The sequence below is a fragment of the Cenococcum geophilum genome (assembly GCF_001692895.1).
Source record: "Cenococcum geophilum 1.58 unplaced genomic scaffold K441scaffold_30, whole genome shotgun sequence".
In the NCBI taxonomy this organism is placed as follows: Eukaryota; Fungi; Ascomycota; class Dothideomycetes; order Gloniales; family Gloniaceae; genus Cenococcum; species Cenococcum geophilum.
In genome coordinates this window covers 1,911,755-1,934,159 of record NW_027137588.1, presented here as the reverse complement: position 1 = coordinate 1,934,159, position 22,405 = coordinate 1,911,755, and the positions used below count along the sequence as shown (strand labels likewise).

At 40.2% G+C, this 22,405-nt stretch overlaps 4 protein-coding genes across 4 annotated transcripts; 1 reads left to right on the top strand and 3 right to left on the bottom strand.

Annotated features, from left to right (window-relative positions):
- Positions 1-12,474: 12,474 nt before the first annotated feature.
- Positions 12,475-14,621, bottom strand: K441DRAFT_614109 (HET-domain-containing protein). Its single transcript, XM_067645667.1, has 2 exons — positions 14,304-14,621; positions 12,475-14,242 (listed from the first exon to the last, which is right to left on the bottom strand). The coding sequence occupies exon 2, from the start codon at positions 14,154-14,156 to the stop codon at positions 12,576-12,578; it is 1,581 nt and encodes a 526-aa protein (XP_067502419.1). The 5' UTR covers positions 14,157-14,242; positions 14,304-14,621; the 3' UTR covers positions 12,475-12,575.
- Positions 14,622-17,061: 2,440 nt separating this feature from the next.
- K441DRAFT_662598 (uncharacterized protein) lies at positions 17,062-18,534 on the bottom strand. Its single transcript, XM_067649069.1, has 2 exons — positions 17,195-18,534; positions 17,062-17,134 (listed from the first exon to the last, which is right to left on the bottom strand). Exons 1-2 carry the CDS (start codon positions 18,499-18,501, stop codon positions 17,107-17,109), a joined length of 1,335 nt encoding a protein of 444 aa, XP_067502418.1. The 5' UTR covers positions 18,502-18,534; the 3' UTR covers positions 17,062-17,106.
- Positions 18,535-18,775: 241 nt separating this feature from the next.
- On the bottom strand, positions 18,776-19,927 carry K441DRAFT_639434 (exosome complex exonuclease-like protein Rrp40). Its single transcript, XM_067646579.1, has 2 exons — positions 19,698-19,927; positions 18,776-19,591 (listed from the first exon to the last, which is right to left on the bottom strand). Exons 1-2 carry the CDS (start codon positions 19,899-19,901, stop codon positions 19,052-19,054), a joined length of 744 nt encoding a protein of 247 aa, XP_067502417.1. The 5' UTR covers positions 19,902-19,927; the 3' UTR covers positions 18,776-19,051.
- A 125-nt stretch (positions 19,928-20,052) lies between these two features.
- K441DRAFT_614105 (chaperone protein dnaK) lies at positions 20,053-22,168 on the top strand (the record flags this gene model as incomplete). The annotated part of the gene is made up of 4 exons (XM_067645666.1): positions 20,053-20,252; positions 20,310-20,346; positions 20,513-20,639; positions 20,698-22,168. Exons 1-4 carry the CDS (start codon positions 20,166-20,168, stop codon positions 22,166-22,168), a joined length of 1,722 nt encoding a protein of 573 aa, XP_067502416.1. The 5' UTR covers positions 20,053-20,165.
- Positions 22,169-22,405: the final 237 nt, after the last annotated feature.

The following is a 22,405-nucleotide window of genomic DNA, read 5'->3' as shown; positions in this document are numbered from 1 at the left end:
TCCTAAAGGGGTAGGCCCGCTTAGCTCGTAAGCAGTCTGTGTACCGCTACTATACTAATTATAGGCCGGTAGTCTTCTGGGAGGGTTCTAGTTGGGTCCCTAGTTAGACATATTAGTATATTCCTCTAGCATTTCTAGCTTAGGGGAAGATCTTAGGGTCGCCTCTAGCGCTTAATCTTTTAATTAGCCTAGGTAGGGCCGGAGGGGTTCTAGTTACTTTCTGGCAGCGTTATAACCGTTATAAAGAGTATCTGCGTTTTCCTTAGCGGTAACCATAGGTATATAAGAGTCTTCGAGCTCCTAGAGCATCTAGGTATTAGGGCTCGTTTAGCCATCTTACTTAGAGGGTTATATTATCGCAATCTTTCGCTATTAGAGGGACCTTCCTACCTTTGCGCGACGGCATTCTATAAGGTATCCGTAGAGTTTCCATTTAGGTTATCGCAAGATTTTAAGGGAGAATAGTAATTATAAACAAAAGATGTAAATAAATAATCTAGTCCTTAAAGCCAACTACCCTTCTAAAAAAAAGTAGGAAGAATTTAAATGTAAGGGGATCTTATAGATAGGGGGCTATAAGGACACAATTGTGGAATAGGATAGATTGGTAAGAGAGACAAATCCTTAAGGAGGTAAGGCCTTTAGGATCGTGGAGACTATATACTACAGGCACGTGCCTTTAGTATGTAACCGGCGACTATCCGAGGGGCGTTTAGGGGTTGTCCTAAGGGCAACCCGAGGTGTCCGCAATAATATCCCTTATAATATTACTTAGGCCTATAACTAATTAAAAACGCACCTTTAGCGCTTAATATTAGTATACCTTTTAGAGCAAATTCGCTACTAGTATCCTAAAGATACGATTATAGTTGTGCTTAAGCCATTATATGGAATTACAGAGGTAGGAACTTACTAGTAGGCTACCTATAGCAAGCACTATAAAGAGAAGCTTTTAATAACTACTTTTATATTTAATCCCTACTTCCTTATTATAACCACGGGAACCCTATTTAGAATTGTCGGTATATAAACTAATAATATAATTATCTTAGGAGACGACTAATTCTCAGCTCTTAAAGAGGATAAGCTAGTAAAGGTAAATCTTATAGCAAAGCTAAAGGAAAAGCTTAATTTAATAACACTATTACTTTTTAATAGATGCATCCTCTCCCTAAATAAGGATTTTATTGCTTTACGCCAGAAGGGTTAAGGTAAGAAGATTAACGTTATTAACATTAATTCCCTAAAGTAAGGATATATAAAGTAACGCGCTTATAGAGCTTATATTACTTCTATCTGTTAACCTAAGGCTTTATTTAATCTCTCTGTTACCGCCTAACACTAGGAACTAACTAAGGATAACATTCTTGCCCTAAATAAACGTCTTTTTTAGTAAATAAACTATCTTAATTGGGGATTACTTTATGTGCCTATTAATCTTCCTACCGCTAAGCTCTTTATATTTATTAATAGATTATTCGTAAATAATAAAGATTTTAGCTCCTAGTTAGGATATAAGATTATTATCGCGAACGAATTTACTAAAGAGAATAACTTTATAATCTATAGTAACCTTATCTATTAAAGCCTAACTAAGAGTAAGCATATTACTTAAAGCGTTTTGGTATTAGAGATATATAGAATAGTTAGCGGAGTTAATATAGTAATTACAATTGGAACTACCCTAAAGATAATTATAGATCGACTTAAACTTCCCGTTATCCCTATAATTATATATACCGACTTATATTCCCTCTACGAGTATTTAGTTAAGCTTAGTACTACAAAGGAAAAGCGCCTTATAATTAATATTATAGCACTTTAGCAATCCTATAAGCGTTAAGAACTCTTTAAGATTTAATAGATTAATAGCTAAGATAACCTAGTAGATGTAATAACGAAGGCGAACCTAAATAAGGCACTAGAGACGTTTATTAATATAAATACTCTACGTATACAAGTTAAAGGTTAGGTTAAAAGGGAGTCCCTAGAAATTTCTTAATTATATAAGGTCTTAAGATATCCAGGAACTTTAACCGGCAGTTAAAGTTATTTAATTAGTTAGATTCTCTTACCAAGACTTTTTTAAAGGGGGGAGTATAACATTCTGCAAACCCTAACTCTAACTAGCCAATTAGGATTTTCCATCCCTAGGATGGAAAATCGCTATTGGCTTGCTTATAACTAGCGCCTTAGCGGCCCTAACGTAACGTTTACCTATAACCCCTTAGCAAGAGAGCACCACGTGCTAAGAGGCAAATTTTAGGGCAGCGAGACTTATATTATAATAGTAATAGTAAGTAAGGAGGATTTATATTTGTTACGCTAGTTAAGCAGTATTTGTATATAGATGGTAACTATAAAAGAAGAGTTGCTAGTGTTGGGAATAAGGTAAGCGGTCGTTACGTGACGCCGCGGCACTAGCGTGGCGAGAAGTCTTAAGCTCCTCGCCCTTCCTTATTCTAATTAATAAGCTTTATTAACCAACATCACTATAACCTACTCGAGTAGTCGTTATTGGTAAGTCACCCTATATAACTAACAGAACTAAAAACGCAAGAGTAGATACGCTAAGTAGAAAGGCTAAATTACAGAATAATAAGAAACTATTAGGAGTAATACTACGTAAAGATAGTAATAGGTTAATTAGATATAATTACCCTAAGCTAGTAGTAACTTAAAAAGATAGAGAACTAAAAAGAGTCTATAAGATACTAAAAAGCTTTTAGGTATAAATAATTTTAAAAATATAACTAAAAGATCTATAGATAGATATATATGAAAATTAAGAAGTAAAGTATATCCTAAAGAGCATAGTAGAGTATTTTATAGAAGACTTTTATAAGGAAATAACTTAGGGACATAACGGAGCAATAGGCTTAGTATTAAGACTTTAAAAAGAATACATTATTAATAAAATCTAGGGTATAGCTAGAAAAGTAATAAAAGAGTATTTAGATTACTAAAGGAATAAACTAATAAGGTATAAGCTATATAGAGAGCTATAACCTATTAAAATACTAAAGAGACTATAAGAGGTTATATTATAGGACTTTATTATAAAGTTACTAAAGTTAAGAGATCCTATTACTAGATAAGAGTATAATATAATCTTAGTAATAGTGGGCAAGTTAACTAAATAGGGCTACTTTATAGTATATATAGAAGAAATCTTAGTAGAAGATGTCGCTAGAATCTATATTAAAGAAGTATTTATAAGATATAGAGCATTAAGCAAAATTATATTAGATAGAGATTTAAGATTTATAATAGTATTTTAGGAGGTATTCTTAGCGGAATAAGAAGTTAGAGTAGTAACTTCTATTATATATTATCCGCAGATAGATAGTTAAATAAAAAGATTAAATTAGATGCTAGAATAGTATCTAAGGTATTATATTAATTATATATAAAATAATTAGGTATTGCTATTACTAATTATATAGTTTATATACAATATAACACTATAAGAAGAAATAGGCATATTACTATTTAAGGCAAATTATAGATATAAGCTAAGAATAAAGATATTAATAAATCTTTATATAGACCTTATAGAATTAGTAAAAAAGGTATAAGAGAAAATAAAAAGGTACTATAATACTAAGAGATCTAAGGGACTAGATCTTAAGGAGGGAGATAAAGTATAGCTACTATANAAAAATTTTAAGAGTTGACGACTAAGTAAGAAGTTAAACTATGTTAGACTAGGACTTTTTAAAATTATATAAAGGATTTTACTAGTTATATTTAAGTTAAACCTACTAGCTAAAATAAAGATCTACCCTATATAGTATATTATAATACTAGAGCTAGTATATAGGAATATTAAGCTACTAATTTACGAAGCAGACATGTATAGAGGGTAAAAAGAAGATAAATAGTAAGTTTTAAGAATTATAAGTTATAAGGATATTAATAACAAAATATAGTATAAGGTTAAGTGGATAGGCTATAATAAGACTACCTAGGAACTACTATAGAATTTAAAGAACGCTATAGGAAAGGTATAGGAGTATTAAAGGAGAATAGGTTAGGTAACATTAAGAAGGAGCCTAAGATAAAAGGATTAGTTAAAGGTAATAGACAAGCCGGATTATTTAAGGGACCCACTACTAGTATATTAGCTATTTCCGCCTCTTTTTAAATAGAACCCTTTTTAGCCTCTTTAGCCTTAAGCTTAGATAGACCTTACTCTACTAAATATAACTCCTTTAAGCGTACCTTTTTATAACCCTTTATTAGACGGTTTAGGCGAGTATAAGTATTTAGTTAAGCTTTTAGAGCCTAAAACGCTTTATTAGAATAACGCTAAACCTTAGCAAGGGCCTTAGCTAGCTTACTCTCTAGTTTTTTAGCCGCTACTAATATATATAACCCTAAAATAGATTAGATAAGGAACTAGACGGTTATAAGGAATAATAAGATATATATACTTAGCGTTAGAAACGGATTAAATATTATAGAATAATTATATATTCGCTTACGTATACTTAGTATAGGAAGAAAGTTAATAACTAGATGGAGCTGCAATCGTAATATATACTAACTTTTTCTCTATATAACAAGAATAGGACAGTATAACTTTACTAAGAGAAAGAATAAACGTCACTAGTTAATTATAATAATTAGACGTAAAGGATCTAATAAAAGGTATTAAAAATAATAAAGGATATTAAATTAAAAACGGGAATGCTATACCTTTAATAGACGACTTAGAAATAGGAAATATCTTTAAGGATAAAGATAAAGAGGAGGGGGATAGTATTATGGACCTTATGTTAGCAGTAGTATAACTACTAAGGAAAGATATAAATAGGTTAGTTAAGATAATATAGGAGGCACTAAAACCGATTAAGCTATAGGATAAGGGGTAGCTAAGTTATATAGTTAGTTACGTTATAAGTTCGGAATATAGGAACGTAGAAATGTGGGAACGTAGTATACTAACGTACTAATATACTAATATACTAAACCCTTTACTATAGGGAGGATTTATATATTTAAGGACATATAGTCTCTATAAATAGTTTCTCTTCTTTATAGTAAATCTTAGAATATAATTAGAGTTAATTTATTAGGCAACCACTCCACTAGTTATTATTGCATTGTTAACTTCTTATTTACCTATATACCTAGCCTATTAATAAGTTTACTATAGTTCCTACTATAAGGCTTCGTTACAATAAGCCGTAAATAGAGAATACTTTAGATATAGTAAAAAGGGATATATTTAGAGGAATTGCCAAACTTACCCTTTTAAAAAGGTCCGCTATAGTTCCTCTTAGTCCTTAAATTATACTCATTCTATAAATTATACTTAGTTGCTATAAAGCATTTTATCTTTAGTTAACTTAGAAAATAGAAGGAAGTATAAATCCTTATAGATAGCGGAGCTACTAGTATAGGCTTTATTAATACAAACTATATAAAAACTTAATGCTTAAATTTAAAGAAACTTAATAAGCTTTAAGGCCTATAAGGCCTATAAGGCTTTAATAGCAAACCTTTAATATATAGTAAACTAACGCACTACACTCTTATAAAGATACGGATAAGCAAATACCTTAAATGCATTTCCCTATTTATAATACCCTTAAAGTATTATAAGGTAATATTTAAATATAGATAGCTAAAACGACATAACCCTTTAATTAGCTGGGTTAAAGAAACGCTAAAGTTCCATATAACCTACTACTAAAGTTATTACTTAAAATACTACTTACTCTATAAATATATATATAACTATTTAAATTTAATATAATATAAATTGCTCTTACTATAAATCTTAAACTAATATAATAAAGCTATAACTGCTAATCGCGGTAAAGAATGCGAAGATGTTATATTAAAGCCCCTTAAATTTTATATAATATAAGCCGCACCCTTAATTTTATTAGCAAGAAGTCAAATTTATAAAATTTTCGCCGTAATAATAGAAGATATTAAGAAGGCGCTAGAACTAAAATAATATATTAACCCTTAACCTCTTATACCTAAAGAGTATTATTATAGGAAGACGGGTAGGCAGAATATAGCAGAATATAGCAAAATGCGATAAGGGTGGCGGTATAGGATTCTGCCGACCTATGATTGGCTTGCCTGCTGCTAGCGCCTTAGTGGCTGGCTCTATATATACTCCCTTTTTTATAAAATAGAACCTTAAGAATCTAACTATATACCACACTGCATGTATATTATATTTATTATACTATATTAAAGTATCCTAATACTAATTAGTAAGCGCGTATAGATTAGGAAACACGCAGATAGCTTAGAAGACAGTTATACTGTCTACCTTATAGCAGATTAAAAGATAGTTATACTCATCTACCTTTTATATTAGCCTATTTTAGTTAAAGAGAAGAAGAGAACCCACCTAGGAGTACTTATTTAGTATTTACGACGACTACTAGATATCTTATTCTATCTATTTTAGAGAATTACTGCGTAGAATACCTTACCCTACTTAATTAAACCGCCTCCTTAACCACCTCCTTAACCGTTCCCCTACCTTTGCCCTATAAGCACCTTTACTCTTACCCCTACTTGCCTAAATAATATATAAAATACAAGATATTAGGAATAGAGAAGGACTAAAAGGAAGAAGTAGCTAAATAGGAAGATAGAATTAACCTAATAGAAGTTACTAAGGATAAGCTGACCGACTATATATAATGTAAGATATATATATATATATACGGAGATATATAACTAGCTAGACTTAATACTCTAAGAATCGTTTTAAGGAGATTTTAAGGACTTTACGGTTAATATCTTTATGAAAACCCCCTTATACTAGCTTTAGCAACTATATAATTATCTAAATATTAGAGGAGTACAGGTTAACACTAACCATAAACGAGGTAAATTACTCCCTTAGTCTTTATATAATATAGTATAAAAAGAGGACTAAACGGAATGGACTAGAGAAGAGATAAATATACTTAAGAAAAAGTTTAACACTAATATTAAGTTAAGAACTATTAAGTATTATAAGATTGTTACGGAACCCCACCGCAGGGGCCTCTATAGGAGAGCCCCGTACTCTTGCGTACACCTCGCGTACAGCTTATGTCAGCTACGCGTAGGTATATCACCTCCTTACGCCCTTGACCCTTACGATCGATCGCGCAACGTCTTATAGACTCCTTAAATATATACGCTCTGTAGCCACTGCCCTTGTTTTATAATATTATATTGCGCCTTTTTACTACTAATGTTTAGCCTATAACTAATTCTATATCTTTATAATACTATAGGCGCTGCTAAAAGCAGCGTATTTATAAATTACCTTACTTTATACTTCTAAGGAACCTATAATAGTAAGATAATATTCCTTATTAGCTACTATATTAAACCTAAAGAATAATCTAATACTTATACTTAATTTACAACGCTAATTAATCCCAGAAGAATTTAATTTATTAGCCCTAGCCTTAACCCCTAAGGAGATAAACACTAATAATATCTTATTTTTTATTAACTATATAACTACAGATAAGTAAATAAAAGGGCTACTACCTACTAAAATTAAAATACGAGACGCTAAGATATTTGTAAAAATAGTAGCATAAAACCCTAATAAATACTACCGCCTTTTACAGAACTACTACCTAAAGCTTATATAAGCTAAGATATATACTACCTAAAATTACGATATTATCTAAGACCTATAAGCTTATAAGGCGCTCGCCGATAATATACGTTAAGGAACTAAAGATAACCTCTATATATCTAAATGCGATATCTAATAGTTAAAGAAGAATAAGATTATACTAATTGCTACAGTTATTAAAAAAGAAGGCATAATTAAATACCTATAATCTTAGCTTAATAAGTATATTTATAATAACGCTAAATACTTCTCTACTATATAAAACGCCACCTAAGTCTTTACGCCCCTGGTAACTTTACCTACTTAATACTTAATAGATGGTTAGCGCTAAGCAGCTTTACCTAATAAGAACCCCTACTAAAGTAGCGATAATAAAAGCTATAATAATTAGACCTAAACTGCCACTATAGGGTCTAATATACGCTACCTTAATCCCCTAGTTTTTTAGGGAGACCGTAAGGAATATAGCTACTAAAAGATACAAATCTATAAGAAACTAACTTAGAGCGCCTACCTTTTTCCTATAGAAGATACTAAGATTAGCTATATTATCGGGCGAATAAATAGTATACTATTTAATAGACTTTTTGCCTAATAGGAAACTAGTAGCCCCTAAAAGTAGTAGTCTTATTAAAAAGTCCTTAATAATCTTAACCTAATATACCGCAACTATAACCTACTAGCCACTAACTAAGCTAAACTATATACCCTAAAGATAAGCCCTACTAAATTATTTAATAAGTTTTATATTAAATTCTAGGAATATACCGGAGCTCTCGCCTAAGATAATACTAAAGACTAAAAGGATTTCCTTAAAAAAAGTTACTTATTGCCTTAGTTACGCAGCTGCTAGCTATAACTATAACAATATTTATAAGATAGTAGCAGCCCTATAAAAGATTAAACGATAACTAAATTAGATTATTACTATTAACCCTTATCTAAAGACCTCTTTATAGAAGCCCTCTAGGCCTACTAAACCTATATATACTAAGCCACTGACGCCTACTACCTTAAGTACTACTAGAGCCAATATTAACCTCTTTATACTAACCTTTCCGCAAAAACTCCTAGATAGAGAGCGCGAGCTACTTTAGAAACTAGGACGCTACTATAGATACTATTAAGAAGGCTATTATTATAATAACCTAAACTACCTAATAGCTAGGTTTAGTACCTACCACCTAATACCTAACCTAATGCCCTAAATACTAAATACGTTACTACGCACCACTATTATATAAGATAAAGATGTAGTAATAGTAGTAAAATTAGATATAAAAGCGGAAAACGCTAAGTTTCTACCCTAAGTTATAGGTTAGGACGCCCTAATAATAAAGGGATCTATATATTGGCCTACTTAATAAATAACTTAATAAAGATAAATAGATAGAAATAGATAGTTTTACCTATAATAGGAACTACTACTAAAGAATAATATAAAAGCCGTTCTATAATTAACTGCGGAGCTACTAATAAATTTATAGATACCCAATTTATGTATACTTATAGCCTACCTACCTTACCCCTTACTAAAGTCCGCGCCCTATAACTCGCTAACAGTAGTTTTACTATATAAAAGATTACCTATATAGTATAACTTTACTTAGATATAAATGGGCACCAGAAAGAGCTTTAGGCCTATATTATACTACTTACCAACTACCCTATTATCCTTAGAATAAGCTAGCTTAAATAATATAACCCTACTATTAACTAGGAAAAGAGAGAAGTAACCTTTAACTCTAAATACTATAGAGAGATTTGCCTAGGATATAGCCTAGCCGCCTCTATTTACTTACTAGGATATTAACCTAAGAGACCCCTTATTACCCTACCTATAACTAACTACCACTATATAAGTGCCGCGGCCTTCTACCATATAGTATATAAAAAAGGCTAAACCGTTACTATAGCCTCCTAATTATAACTATATAAGCTTAATAAAGAATAAGACTATATCCTCTATAGTAATAGAATAGACATAGTTAACCTTTTAGAAGATAACGCCCCTATAGAACTCTACGGACTTTTACCTTTAGACTTTAAGAAGTTTATAAAGCTTAAAAAAGGACTTACTAATAAGGAACTCCACAAGCTCTTCCCTAAAAAGTACTATAACTTTATTAATATATACTTATAAAAGAGCGTAGATATACTCCCCCTATATTAACCTAATAACTATACCATTAATATTAAATAAGGAAAAATACTACTTTATAAGAGACCCTACCTAATATCTAATGACGAACTTTTAGTTATAAAAAAGTATATTAACGAACACCTTAATAAAGGATTTATCCGCCCTAGTATATCCCTAGTAGCCGTCCCTATCCTTCTTACTAAGAAGCTAAAAGGAGGTATTTAATTCTACGTTAACTATANAGGACTTAANGCTATTATAATTAANAACTAATACCNNGTACNACTTATATNNNAGACNNTNAAGNNGCTTAGNTAAGCTAAAATCTATACTAAGCTTAATATTATTACCGCCTTTAACTATCTTTAAATACGGGAAGGTAATAAATAGAAAACCGCATTTATATTACGCTTCGGCCAATTTAAATATACTATTATGCCCTTTAGCGTATATAACGGCCTAGGCACCTTCTAAAGCAATATTAATAACGCCTTATAGGACTACCTTAATAACTTTTACTCTGCGTACCTAGATAATATACTTATCTATAGTAATAACCCTTCTAAGTATACTAAGCATGTTTAAAAAGTCCTAGAGCGTCTTAGGGACGTAGGACTTTATATTAATTTAAAGAAGTATAAATTCTCAGTTATAGAAGTAAAATACCTTAAACTAATTATTACTACTAAGGGTGTCCGTATAGACCCTAAGAAAGTATATATAATTACTAAATAGTAAGCCCCTAACTATATTAAGGACGTATAAGCCTTCCTTGGTTTTGTTAACTTCTATTAGAAATTTATATACAACTTCTTAGGCGTAGTAGCACTACTTATAGTAATAATATAAACAAAGGGCCTTTTTATAAAAGGAAGAAAAATATACCTACGTTTTACCTAGACGCCTAAATATAAGAAGGCGTTCTAAGACCTTAAAAACGCTTTTACTAAAGCACCTATCCTAGTTTACTTTATACTAGGACAACAACTTTACCTTAAAACTAACTCCTTAGACTATATTAATATAGGCATCCTCTCCTAAATAGGTAGCGCCTTGGCGGCTGGCCCTACTATTTGTATACGATACCCCCTTTCACCTTCTTCTCCTCTTTATACCACAACGTAGTTATTTGGTCTACTTCATTGCAGCACCGTGATAGAGCCTCTGCTACTACTAGGGGGTAAGATTTGGGTAGAGCCTCGCGCAGAGCCTCGCGCAGAGCCTCGTGCAGAGCCTTAGTAGACCTTCGTGCAGACCTTCGTGCAGACCTTCGTGCAGACCTTCGTGCAGGCGTGCAGACGTGTAGATGTGCAGATGTGCAGACGGTCGTACGGGCGATCAATTGCAGAGACGTTTGCAGAGACGATTGTATAGGCGTTCGTACGGGCGTTTGTACGGGCGTTTGTAGAACCTTCCTAGTATATTAGTGCTGCGTGTTAGTAGAGCTTTGGAGCTCTATATAGGGCTTCGAGCAGAGCCTCGAGTAGAGCTTCGAGTAGAGCTTCGAGCAGAGCCTCGAGCAGAGCCTCCGCAGAGCCTCGAGCAGAGCCTCCGCAGAGCCTTAGTAGAGCTCCGTGCAGAGCTCCGTGCAGGTCTCCCCATAAGCTTCGTTCTGCAGAGCTCTCGCAAAGCTCTACAGCTCTACACAGACGCGGAGCTTATAACTCTATTAGGGCCTACACCATAACCTGTAAAGGGCTGTAAAGTAAATAAATTAAATAGGTATATAGCAGATGGAATACCCACTGGTTGCGAAGAGGGCTGGTGGCGTAGGCGTAAGCGTGTTTACTACGCGCCTTAGTAGGGCAGTGGAATTGGAGCCTCTGCGGTAACGAACTCCTCTTAATATCGCGCGTATATAAGGAGCTAAAGATCTCATAACTTATAGAGTAGGCTTTTCTCTATAATTTAGTGTAATTTTTATGTTAATAGGTGTTGTGGGAGGGTAGATCAATTTCGTTAAAGTTAATAAGGTCTTCTCATATAAACCGTGTTTAGGTTTTCCTACAAATCTCGCCAAAGTCTCTCAGACCACGAAAACGATTGCCGTCCTAAATCAGCTTAGCGGACGGTGCGGATATTCCTATATCCGCACAATCGATTTCTTGGTCTGAGCTCGCTGAGGTAAGCCAAATAGGGCCTAGTTCAAGGGTTCTACAGGGGAGTCCCCCACCCTTCCAGCTGCAAGTGCATTCAATCCGCCTCTCTGTTGCTAGTTTTGGTCACTAAGCGGGCTTCATCAATGACCTGAACGACCCCGATGAAGCGCCGTTCAACCGGTGGATTCAGCTCGGTGGTATCCGCTTCCGTTCCCCTTGAATGATTCCAGTAACACGGCTCTTCTCGCTTTGCCCTGTGCGGACTTCTTCCAGAATCTTCTATTGAAGTATTGTGGTGTAGGTTGGTATGCTATTGCAGTGGGAAAAGGTTTGCATCAAGACCGAAAGAAAATGGGCCGGTTTTACAGTTACACGCAATATCGTAGAAAAGGAAGACTTCCTTCGCGAATTTTTTATGTCACCACTAGGTCACTTATGAACCATTACCATCTCAATGTCCTCGACATTGCTTGACTGTTCACTAAACCCTGATTTGGGGGTTGCTTTCCTGCTTGTGATGGAATTTCGACCTCAAGGCCGTCTCGAAGAGAAGATCAAAACCCAAGTTTTCGTTAAATCCCAGGACAAAATCTTAATCGACAATGAGAAACAGAACTGGCTCGCAAGCGTGTTTGACAAATGGAAAACTTACTGGATACATCACGTACGATCTACTTATTTCTAACTACCTGATCTCTAATAGTCTTGGTATGTGTCAAACAATTTTTACCATTCGACGAGGCATTTCAGTTACTCTGACCATAAAATCGGACAATCGGATCGGATGGATCCTGAAACAGCCAACTCGCACATAACAATCTCCATCACCGCCATCATCTTTCCTACAAAGAATGATCCCGTGAACTATCTTCCATTCCTCTCCGTCACCTTTAATTCTACCGATATGATCCCCCTCTTCGTAGAAATTCCCCGCAGTGTCAATGGAAAATGTCAACGGTAATCCAAAAATTTCACATCGGATGTCCGCCGGATGATCGAAAGAGGACTCGACGCTGATATCGATTTCTTCCTGTTCTGGGCAAAGTAGTACGTTATGTTCCCAGGCTCTGTTAACTGCAATCTCGCTAACGTCTGTTGTGTCCCATCCAATATCAGTTGCGAAAGATATGAGCGGTGCGGAGATAATGAGATAGCCTGACGCTACTTCGCCATAAGGGTTCTTCCCGGGGACTATGATGGACACATCGATCACGTTGGTGCAAGAAAGCACCTCAAGGTCGGTGGAAGAAGGATCCATAACTGTGAAGTGAATTGCTGATTGGAAGGAAGCCCAGGACCAACTTGGCGCGATTGCAGTATCTAGTGACTTTGTCACATCCTCGAACGGCTTCGACGGTTCATGTGCTCGAAAATTGCGACGCACCTGTCTGCACCACAGAAGTCCTCTCCTGAGATCTCCTTTCCACAGACCGGCAAAGTATTTATCATTCGACTCCCTTGCCGCATACGCAGCCAAAGCGGAGAGTGCGGGTAGTTTATCACTAGGGTAGGAAATAGCTCGGGTGGTGTAGTTCTCGACCATGTTATACCAACCTACGTACGAAATGGTGCCATTATATAAGAGTCGGGGAATAACCTCTTGGACTATGAGTCGCTGCCTCTTGAACCCTCGTCCGGCCTCGAACCACCCCTTTTCTATGCATTCCCAGCGCAATGTATTGGTGTCGAAGAAGAGTATTCGAGGGCTGAGGCACCGCTCTTGGAGACACCAGGCGCGGCCATCAAGGGGTTCATATACTGTTGTTGGCTGACACCTCGGCTGGATGTATATTCCAATCTCCCTCTCATCAATATTCTTCTCACTGGAAGCGAAGCGGATATCGACGGGTAGAATCTTCTCAGGCTTCCGTGCTTTAAGAAACCCCTCCGCATCACCGGCAGCATTCGCAGCTGCAATTGTCAAATAAGCATTTGAGTAAACATCAGCCATTTTACTCCCTTCGATCTCCCAATCCTCCTTGTCACCTTGAAGAATACAGATGCTATCGATCCAGAGATATGGGATTCCGAGACTCTTTGTGACCGAAACAGCATTGCGGAACGTTGCTGGCAAATCGTCAATACTGAAACCGCTTTTGCGGTCTGCAAGGTTGGAACGTGTGGTGAGGAAGGACCGGCACATGCCCCAGCAATGACTGAGCGCTGCGTACGTCCCGGTCGACGTAGGCTTGCTTTCGACGAGTCTGAGGGTTAGAGATGTCACATCTATGACACGGGTCGGGAGATATTCATTGGAAATAGAACATCTTGAATGTTTTCTTTCGCATTTTTGCATCCAGTGCTTAATTAGTTGGATGGCGCGTGGAGAAAAAGGGTCCGGATGAATGAATCTATCATTAATACGTTTGCAAAGAATGCTATCTGAATTACCAAATCAGCTTAGAAATTTCCTATCGAATGTACGGAGCGCTTGCCTACTCACCAAAATCTACGCAGATGTAGAGATGGCTTTGATCCGTACGGCGTATCCTCCCTTCGCTTCTGCCACACAAATACCTGTATGTTATGCCATCGTGCTTTATATGCTTGGCGAAATCTTCAGGGAGAAGATGACTTAGATCGGTGATAAGTCGACAGAGATCACATTTTGGTGCGAACTGAGCTATACTTTCGAGATCGATGTTTGTAAGAGACACCGAAACTTTGCAGATAGCGTTAATGGTGCTATGCGCATTAAGTTCATCTAAAGGTAGGCGAGTGCAAGCAGGACATGTTGTTCTACGAAAATAAAGCTCTCGTGTAGATAGAGACATGTGATTAAACTGCGATACAAAGAAGTTACCTTAGGAGCGGCGAAACGGGGGCATCGGCAAAGCGGGGCATCGGCAGTGCGGGAACCCTATCAGGTTAGGTGGTAGGTAGAGGTTACACATTAGTATCGCTCTTAGCGTATTATTCTATGGATGCAACCCCTAAAAACAATGGCAGAAACCTCTAAAATGGAGGCCAAAGCGCCTGGAGCTAACGCTGTGTGATTCAGTGAGGCAATGCGAGTTCAAATTCAGCGGCCATGATTAGTTAAACTCCAAATTAATTACCTTATTCTAATTACACTAGGCTACATGCAGAACTATTTTCAGACTACGACGTTGGTACCTCGAGAGAGTAGGCTTTAAGCTGCGTTTCTTCAGAGAAAATGTCTTAATCAAGCCCACAGTTTGAGCCCTATCGCACGAGTAGTAAAAGGCTGCATTACCGATTTGAATGACGAGAACAAGCAACGCTTGTAGGCGCTATCACGTTTCCTACCTATCCAACGGCTTTTATTGTAGCTGCGGACAAAGTTCTTGAGGTATGACCACCGCACAATGGCACAGTAAAATTGTCGAACGGACTCATGTGTAGATTGATATATGAAGGAGGAAAAGAGACTATATATACATGAGGTAGGTGAGTCATAGGCACCCCTGATCTAGGCTTGATATAGTAGTCTTGATATAGTAGTGATTGACACCAGGTCGGCAAAGGTCACTCATTTGAGCGCAGGTCCATAGTTCAGATTCGAAGGCAGAACAGATGATGTCTGCCCTCTCTACCAACTCAAGTCTTAGTGTTAGCTATGGGCCGTGGGCCGTCAAGGGAGGGTAAGAGTGTTACTTCGTTCCCCCATCCTTCCGCCGTTTCTTTTTGACTAATAAATTATTAGCGCACATCTAAAAACAGATAGCAAGAACTCAAATCAACGCATGGAGGCAAAGAATGGCAGTCTTCGCATTGCTTTCCAAGCACCTCAAATTATTGGATAGGTGAGTGAGATTTTGCCAGAATTGCCGAGAAAGTCAACATTAGGTGGGCTGCTAGGCCTGGCACGGCGTTCCGGGCAAAGCCGTAGGATATTAGCAATCTATGTCGCAGTGTTTCACCGTCGAGATTACTAAGTGGGATTGTTTAGTGTGTTTAAGGCCCGCGAAGTTGTACTTAATCAGGACTGGGAGTAGTTAAGAAGAGCATAAATGGAAAACTTTCCGAAACCCATCTATCAGCTCGATCGGTATGAGGGGGATTGCTTCCTCAAGCTGTGACAGGCAAGCTTAATAAATTGTTGAGCAGAGATGTACGATTTCCAGACAATAGAAAGGAAAATAAGGAAGGCCGGCGCTTAATAAACCCTTGAACATAGTCTATCCAGCTTGCCTTCATTTCCGGCCATTTCTAGTAGGTTGACATTAGTGCCCTAAAAGCTCTTCATTGTCATTCTTATAAGCCTCTGTCTTTGCCCCTGTCCGGAGACTTGCCACGTTCAGGAAGCGCCATGGAATCTGTCAGATAATCGTAACTACCCATGTCCGTTTATCTTTCCTATATTGAGTATAGATCAGGGGTGTCTTGGCAGCTGATCGTGACCGTATATATGAAGGCTCAAGAGTCGCTCTCAATAGGACAGAGTTCTCATTCTTAATCTTGATCTTTATAGAATCTTCTGGTTCCGACTCTTGAGGCTCTATTGCGTGAACCATCTTCGCGAGTTCATTGAACTTTTGCTCGGAAACACTAGCAGATAGATTCGGCATATTAGTCTCCAGCTCAACGATCCGCTCCTTCGTACTCTCGAATTTTTTTGTAGAAGTCGATCCTATTAGCCATAATAGCATGACCGTATATAGGGTTTCGTCCTTAATATAGAGATTTTGGTACGCTTGAGGACCCTAGTTGCTACGTTATCTTTTTGATATGCATACATGTAGGCAGTATATCTTTCAAAATATTTTATTCATAGACTATAAATCAGCGCTTATGAAACAAGGATATTAAAGCCTTCACCATTTATCACAGTTTTAAAGACCAGATATATTATTTTTGAAGAGGGGCATTCCCGCGCAACATACCCTATTTTCTCTAAAATATATCCAGGATGGAAAAGGTGTTAGATCATAATTGTTGGCTTATGCACCAGCCTTGCGAGCAGGCGGTTAACGCCATTTTCTCCAAGTTAGTGTCTCAAAGTAAAGGTTCTCAATACTGAACTAGAATATTCCAAGGCTAAAGCCAATAATACAATGCTGCTAAAGTTTAGAGGGGGTTCTATACATTTCCGATATTGACATATGTCGGACAGGACGATCAAGAATAAGAACTCTGTTGATTGAAGCTGGCTCTAGAGGCTCTCTATATACATAAGGTAGATGTAGGCAGCAAAGAAAGATAATAGGCAACAGAAACAGGTGGTAAGAAATAAACGGGTAGGTATCAAAGACAGTGGTAAGACGGTGATAAGAAAATCCGATCTAGGTCAACAACATGCTCTCCTGAGGGCTTTCTAAAGTTATTTGGGTGTTCATCAACCTCTCTAGTACCCGATCGAATTTAACTTACCCAGCTAGCAAACCCATATCAGGCGCCATGTCCTGGCCCTGTTTCGTCTTTCTCCATTCTTCGTAGGTCATCCCTTTACCTATGTCTCCCGCATAATGCCAACGCTTCATCACAAAATTCTCCTGATCCAACTCCACCAGCACGTCAAACAACATCTCCCACTCATCTGCAAATTCACCATTACGCCAGCCGGTACTTTCAGCAACACGAATGTGCCGTAGTCGACCGAAATAGCGCTTATCAACCATCTCCCACAGGTCTGCGGGGGCGAAGTAAGACACTGATTCAGGATGGTGATGCCCAGAAGTCAGGATCGTGAGAGAGTCGAGTGGAAGTGATTGCTCCCACATATGCGCTCCCCAGAGGGGCTGCTGTTCGCCTAGTTCGAAGCTGATGTAGTCGATGGCGATTATGAGATGGGTGAGATGCGAACAAACGGTGAGCACACTGTCCAGAGAGCCTTCGCTCAGTCGCGGCAGGTGCGTTATCTCGAGACTTAGTAGTTGGCCGCCCAAGCTTTGGAGGAGGTAGAGGAGCTCTTCGGCGATTATTTTGGGCGCGTGGGAGATGGATAGGTGTGTGAGAGTGGGCGGGAAGTTCTCTGGATGCTGGCCCAGATCAAGGACAAATTTACCGTGCACACTTCCAGAGAGATGGAGGCGTTGTAGTTTGGGCGGCCACCGGATATTTAGCGCGTCGCTGTCGCTGNCATGAGCGGAAGAGCAGCGGGGAAGGAACAGGTCCGTGAGGTTAGATAGAGAGCGGAGGGTTTGGGCTAGGGATTGGTACGATATGGACTCTGATACTAGGGATAAATCGAGATATTTGAGGCGGGAGCACTTCGAGAGCGCGGCCCAGCAGTTGATGGCAAAAGAAGCTTGTGGTGCAACGAAGTGCCCCAGGCTTGCCTTTGTGCGGCCTAGTAACCTAGCTGTTACTGATTTGCTTCCTTGATGCACTATATTCCCAAGATCAAGCGTTCGTACCAAGCTAGCCAACTCGCTCTTACGGATGTGGGCGTTGATTGAAGGACATACTGTTCGAACGAAGAGTTGATAGGCGGACCCAACGAGAATAGGGTGTTCGTAGAGACGTGATATGCCTACATCATACCACTGCTGAGATACGAGGCAGAACCTGTATAAATCGGACTGGCTTGCGGGGCTCGGGGGAAAATAAGACAATATTTCGAGGAGCAACTCGTCTGGGAGATATCCAGATTCTCTATTCGAGTCCCCATCGACTAAGGAGTATGACATGTCCATGGACATATCATCGCCATCGGATCCTTCATAATTCGGAGACATAAAACAGAATGGGAAGGTGGTGGTGCGGTAAAGTTGCAGCGTGTACTTGATCAACAATGAATGCGGGATGGCGAAAGTCGTCATTCCCATCTTATCTTACATACGGATCTATCCGAGCTTTCGGCATAACTTGATACGAATTTAAACCGAGGAGCTGCAAAGTATCAACTTAGATGTTTCATGACGACGCTCCCGGCATGTTTTAAGGATAAACATATCATAGTATCAAAAGGTAACAGGGGAGAAATAAATTTGGGAGCGTTGAGAATTTGAAGTGCTGGGACTTTAGAACATCTAAACTTTGTACGAACATTAAACTGAAGAGCGAGGACAAGTTCTGACTATTACCAGATAAATTTATATTGGAGCATGCTATGATATCGTCAAGGTATAGCCCACCGAAAAATAGCTTGACGATTTGTCCCAGCGCCTCGGAATGCGGATCAAATCAAATGCCTAACTCCATGCAATGCGATCATGATACACCAAAAGCCTTTACGCCAAACCCAAAATTTCCAGCCACGACCTGGGAGGATTAGCCGGAAAGATCTTATAACCCTTTCAAACCCTTTTCAACAACCTTCCGCTGATCTTTAATTCCCAAACACTTCTCATCCACCTCCTGCACCGCCCTCCCCACCGCTAAAGTAACCTTAATTCCCTGTACTCCTTCCCCACCATGTACCCACAACACGCCATTCCTACCTACTGCCACTTCAAACGCGACTTTGTCAGCCAGCGCCTCAAGCACTACCACACCGCCTTTCCCTCCTCCTAGCATCAACCTCCTTGCCATCCCTAGACTGATCTCAAACACCATGCCACCTTTTAGGGGACCTAGTCCTTCTGCCTTTCCAGTCGAAGGGTCTACACAGGTGAGTTCTGGCGCGGTGTGAGGCGTGCAGCTTAGGATCCGTGCATAGACGAGCGAATTTGGTGCGAGAATCGGCCGTGTTTTCCGAGTTGCGGATTCGAAGGCAAGTTGTGGGAGATTGGCGTAGGGAGTATGAGGCGTGAGTGTGCAGTTGTAAGCTTCAGTGAGAGAGGAATGCACGGTAGCGATTACGAGGTCGGAGGGTGAGGGTATATACTTTATTTATTAGCGGGGCTAGCCAAGGAAGAGACGGGCAGGATGTAACGGGCAGGATGTAACGAGACAAAAGAAGAGGCCGGGTAGAAATATTGGGAAGGCATACACGACCGCTATTATATTCCACCCATGTGGCATTTTTCCTTGTGTCTGTTGCCAGAGCACCTGCGATTGTGGTTGTGATGGTGTTTGGTGGGATGTGTCGAAGGCCAGGGCCCAAGGTGAGGGGTTTGTTTGGATTTGCAGATGTAGGCAACGCCGATGAAGGAATTTTGTCCCCAGGGAGGGCTATTGGTTGAGCAGTAGCCATGGTGCTGCGCTGTCAATTGCCTGTCGGGACGAAAGAAGCTGTGATAGAGCAAATGGTGTTGAGTTTCGCTTCGAGGAAACATTGGTCCGGAGTTTTGCCGGCGGTCTCGAAATTTCTTGTACCTCGAAGATATTCAGCCTTCATATTCACCACCGCGGTCGAGACGAAAACCACCAAACCACAAAGCCATACCCTCAAATTTCTCCAAATTCTGACCACAAACTCTGCAGTCTAGCACAGTGCGCGAACCGAGCAGTAGGCAGAATGAGTGAAGAGGAAAGCCCCGCGCAGCGGGTTGCCATTGGAATATCCTTTGGAAATTCTTACAGCTCCATTGCTCATACTTCAGGGGCAAGGATTCCTCTCTCCCTTACAGGTGAAAAATTATAATTCTAATCCCATGATTAGGAAGGCAAAGCGGAGGTCATAGCGAACGAAGAAGGAGGTTAGTCTTTAGTTTATTCATGTTTCTTACTCTTCTGCAATCCGGCGGGAGGAGCTATTTTAAAACTTGCTGACCTGCACAAACCCTTTCTCTCATGTATTCAGGATTAGATCTCATGACGTTTTGGGAAATTTCTCTGTTTTATAAATACTAATGATGAACACAGATCGACAAATACCATCAATATTATCTTACGTCGATGGTGAAGAGTTTCAAGGAACACAAGCGAAAGCTCAGCTCGTACGGAATTCCAAGAACACCGTTGCATACTTTCGGGATTTTCTAGGGCAAGAGTGCGCTTCCATATCTCTTCCATGCTCTTAAAATGTCTTTAGTTAACCAACACCATAGCTTCAAGTCGATAGACCCAACACCCTGCCACCAATCTGCGCATCCAATCCAGAACAACTCTACAGTTGCCTTCAAGATAAAAGATACGGCAGAAGACGCAGAGAACACAGTCACCGTCTCCGAAATCGCCACAAGGCATATCCGCCGCCTGAAGAACTCCGCCTCAGACTTCCTCGGCAAGACCGTCAACGCGGCCGTCATAACCGTCCCTACAAATTTCTCAGATGCTCAGAAAGATGCGCTCACTAAGGCAGCCAAGGATGCTGGCGTGGAGGTATTACAGTTCATCCACGAGCCTGTAGCAGCAGTCCTGGCCTACGACGCACGTGCGGAAGCTGAAGTCGCTGATAAGATCGTCGTAGTAGCAGACCTAGGCGGCATCCGCTCGGACGTAGCGGTCATTGCGTCCCGCGGCGGCATGTACAGCATCCTAGCCACGGCCCACGACTACGACGTCGGCGGTGCGCAGCTGGACCAAGTGCTGATGGACCACTTCGCGAAAGAGTTCATCAAGAAGCACAAGTCCGGCGGCGACCCACGAGAAAACAGCCGCTCGCTCGCCAAGCTAAAACTCGAATCCGAAGCCGTCAAGAAAGCGCTCTCGCTGGGCTCGTCCGCCAACTTCTCCGTCGAGAGCCTCTCCAACGGCCTCGACTTCACCTCCACCATCAACCGCACCCGCTACGAACTCCTCGCGTCTAAGCTCTTCGCCGCCTTCACCCGGCTGGTCCTGCACGCCGTCGAGAAGGCCCAGCTCGACCCGCTCGACGTCTCCGAAATCATCCTCGCCGGCGGGACCGCGCACACGCCGCGCATCGCCTCCTCGCTGCAATCCGCATTCCCCGAATCCACCACCGTGCTCGCGCCCGCAACGTCGCCGACAGCCATCAACCCGAGCGAGCTCGCCGCGCGCGGCGCCGCGATCCAGGCGAGCCTGATCCAGGAGTTTGAGGCCGAGGACATCGAGCAGAGCACGCACCCGATGGTGACGGTGACGGCGCACCTAGCGCGCGCCATCGGCGTGCTGTGCATCTCGAGCGACGCGGGCTCCGGGGTCTTCAGGCCGCTCGTCGAGGCCGAGACGCCGGTCCCCGTGCGCCGCTCCGCCGTCATTGCCACCCCGCGCGAGGGCGGCAACGTGCTGGTCAAGATCTGCGAGGGCACGCGCGAGATCAAGGTCACGAAGCCGGCGCCGAAGGCCAAGCCGGCGAAGGGCGAGGCGGACTCGGAGGACGAGGACGAAGATGATAGCGAGGATGAGGAGGAGGAGATCAGGGAGAAGGCGTGGCGGGTCGAGAACGTGCTGGCGGAGGCGGCGCTCAGGGGGCTCAAGAAGGGCGCCAAGGTCGAGGTCCAGGTGAATGTCGCCGCGGATCTGAGCGTGCAGTGTTTTGTGCGTGAGGTTGGTGGCAAGGGAGGAGTCAGGGGCGGGTGGGCCGCGCCGAAGCCGGTGGAGAATGGGAGTGCGTAGGGGAGGCGTAGCAGGCTCGTACTTTAGACAGATGTAATCATGAAAAACGATGCATGATGATAGAGCTCTGGTTGATGGGGTTTCGGGTGGGCTGGTTTGTGTGCGTTAGAATGCCTGGATAAAGGCCAGCTTCCTTTATGAACTGTGGAGAGCACGTGCGAACTTGGATGGGGGCGTGGGGGCGTACGTTTAAAAACATCCGACCTTTTAAGCTTGTATTGGGAGATAAGACTTGTT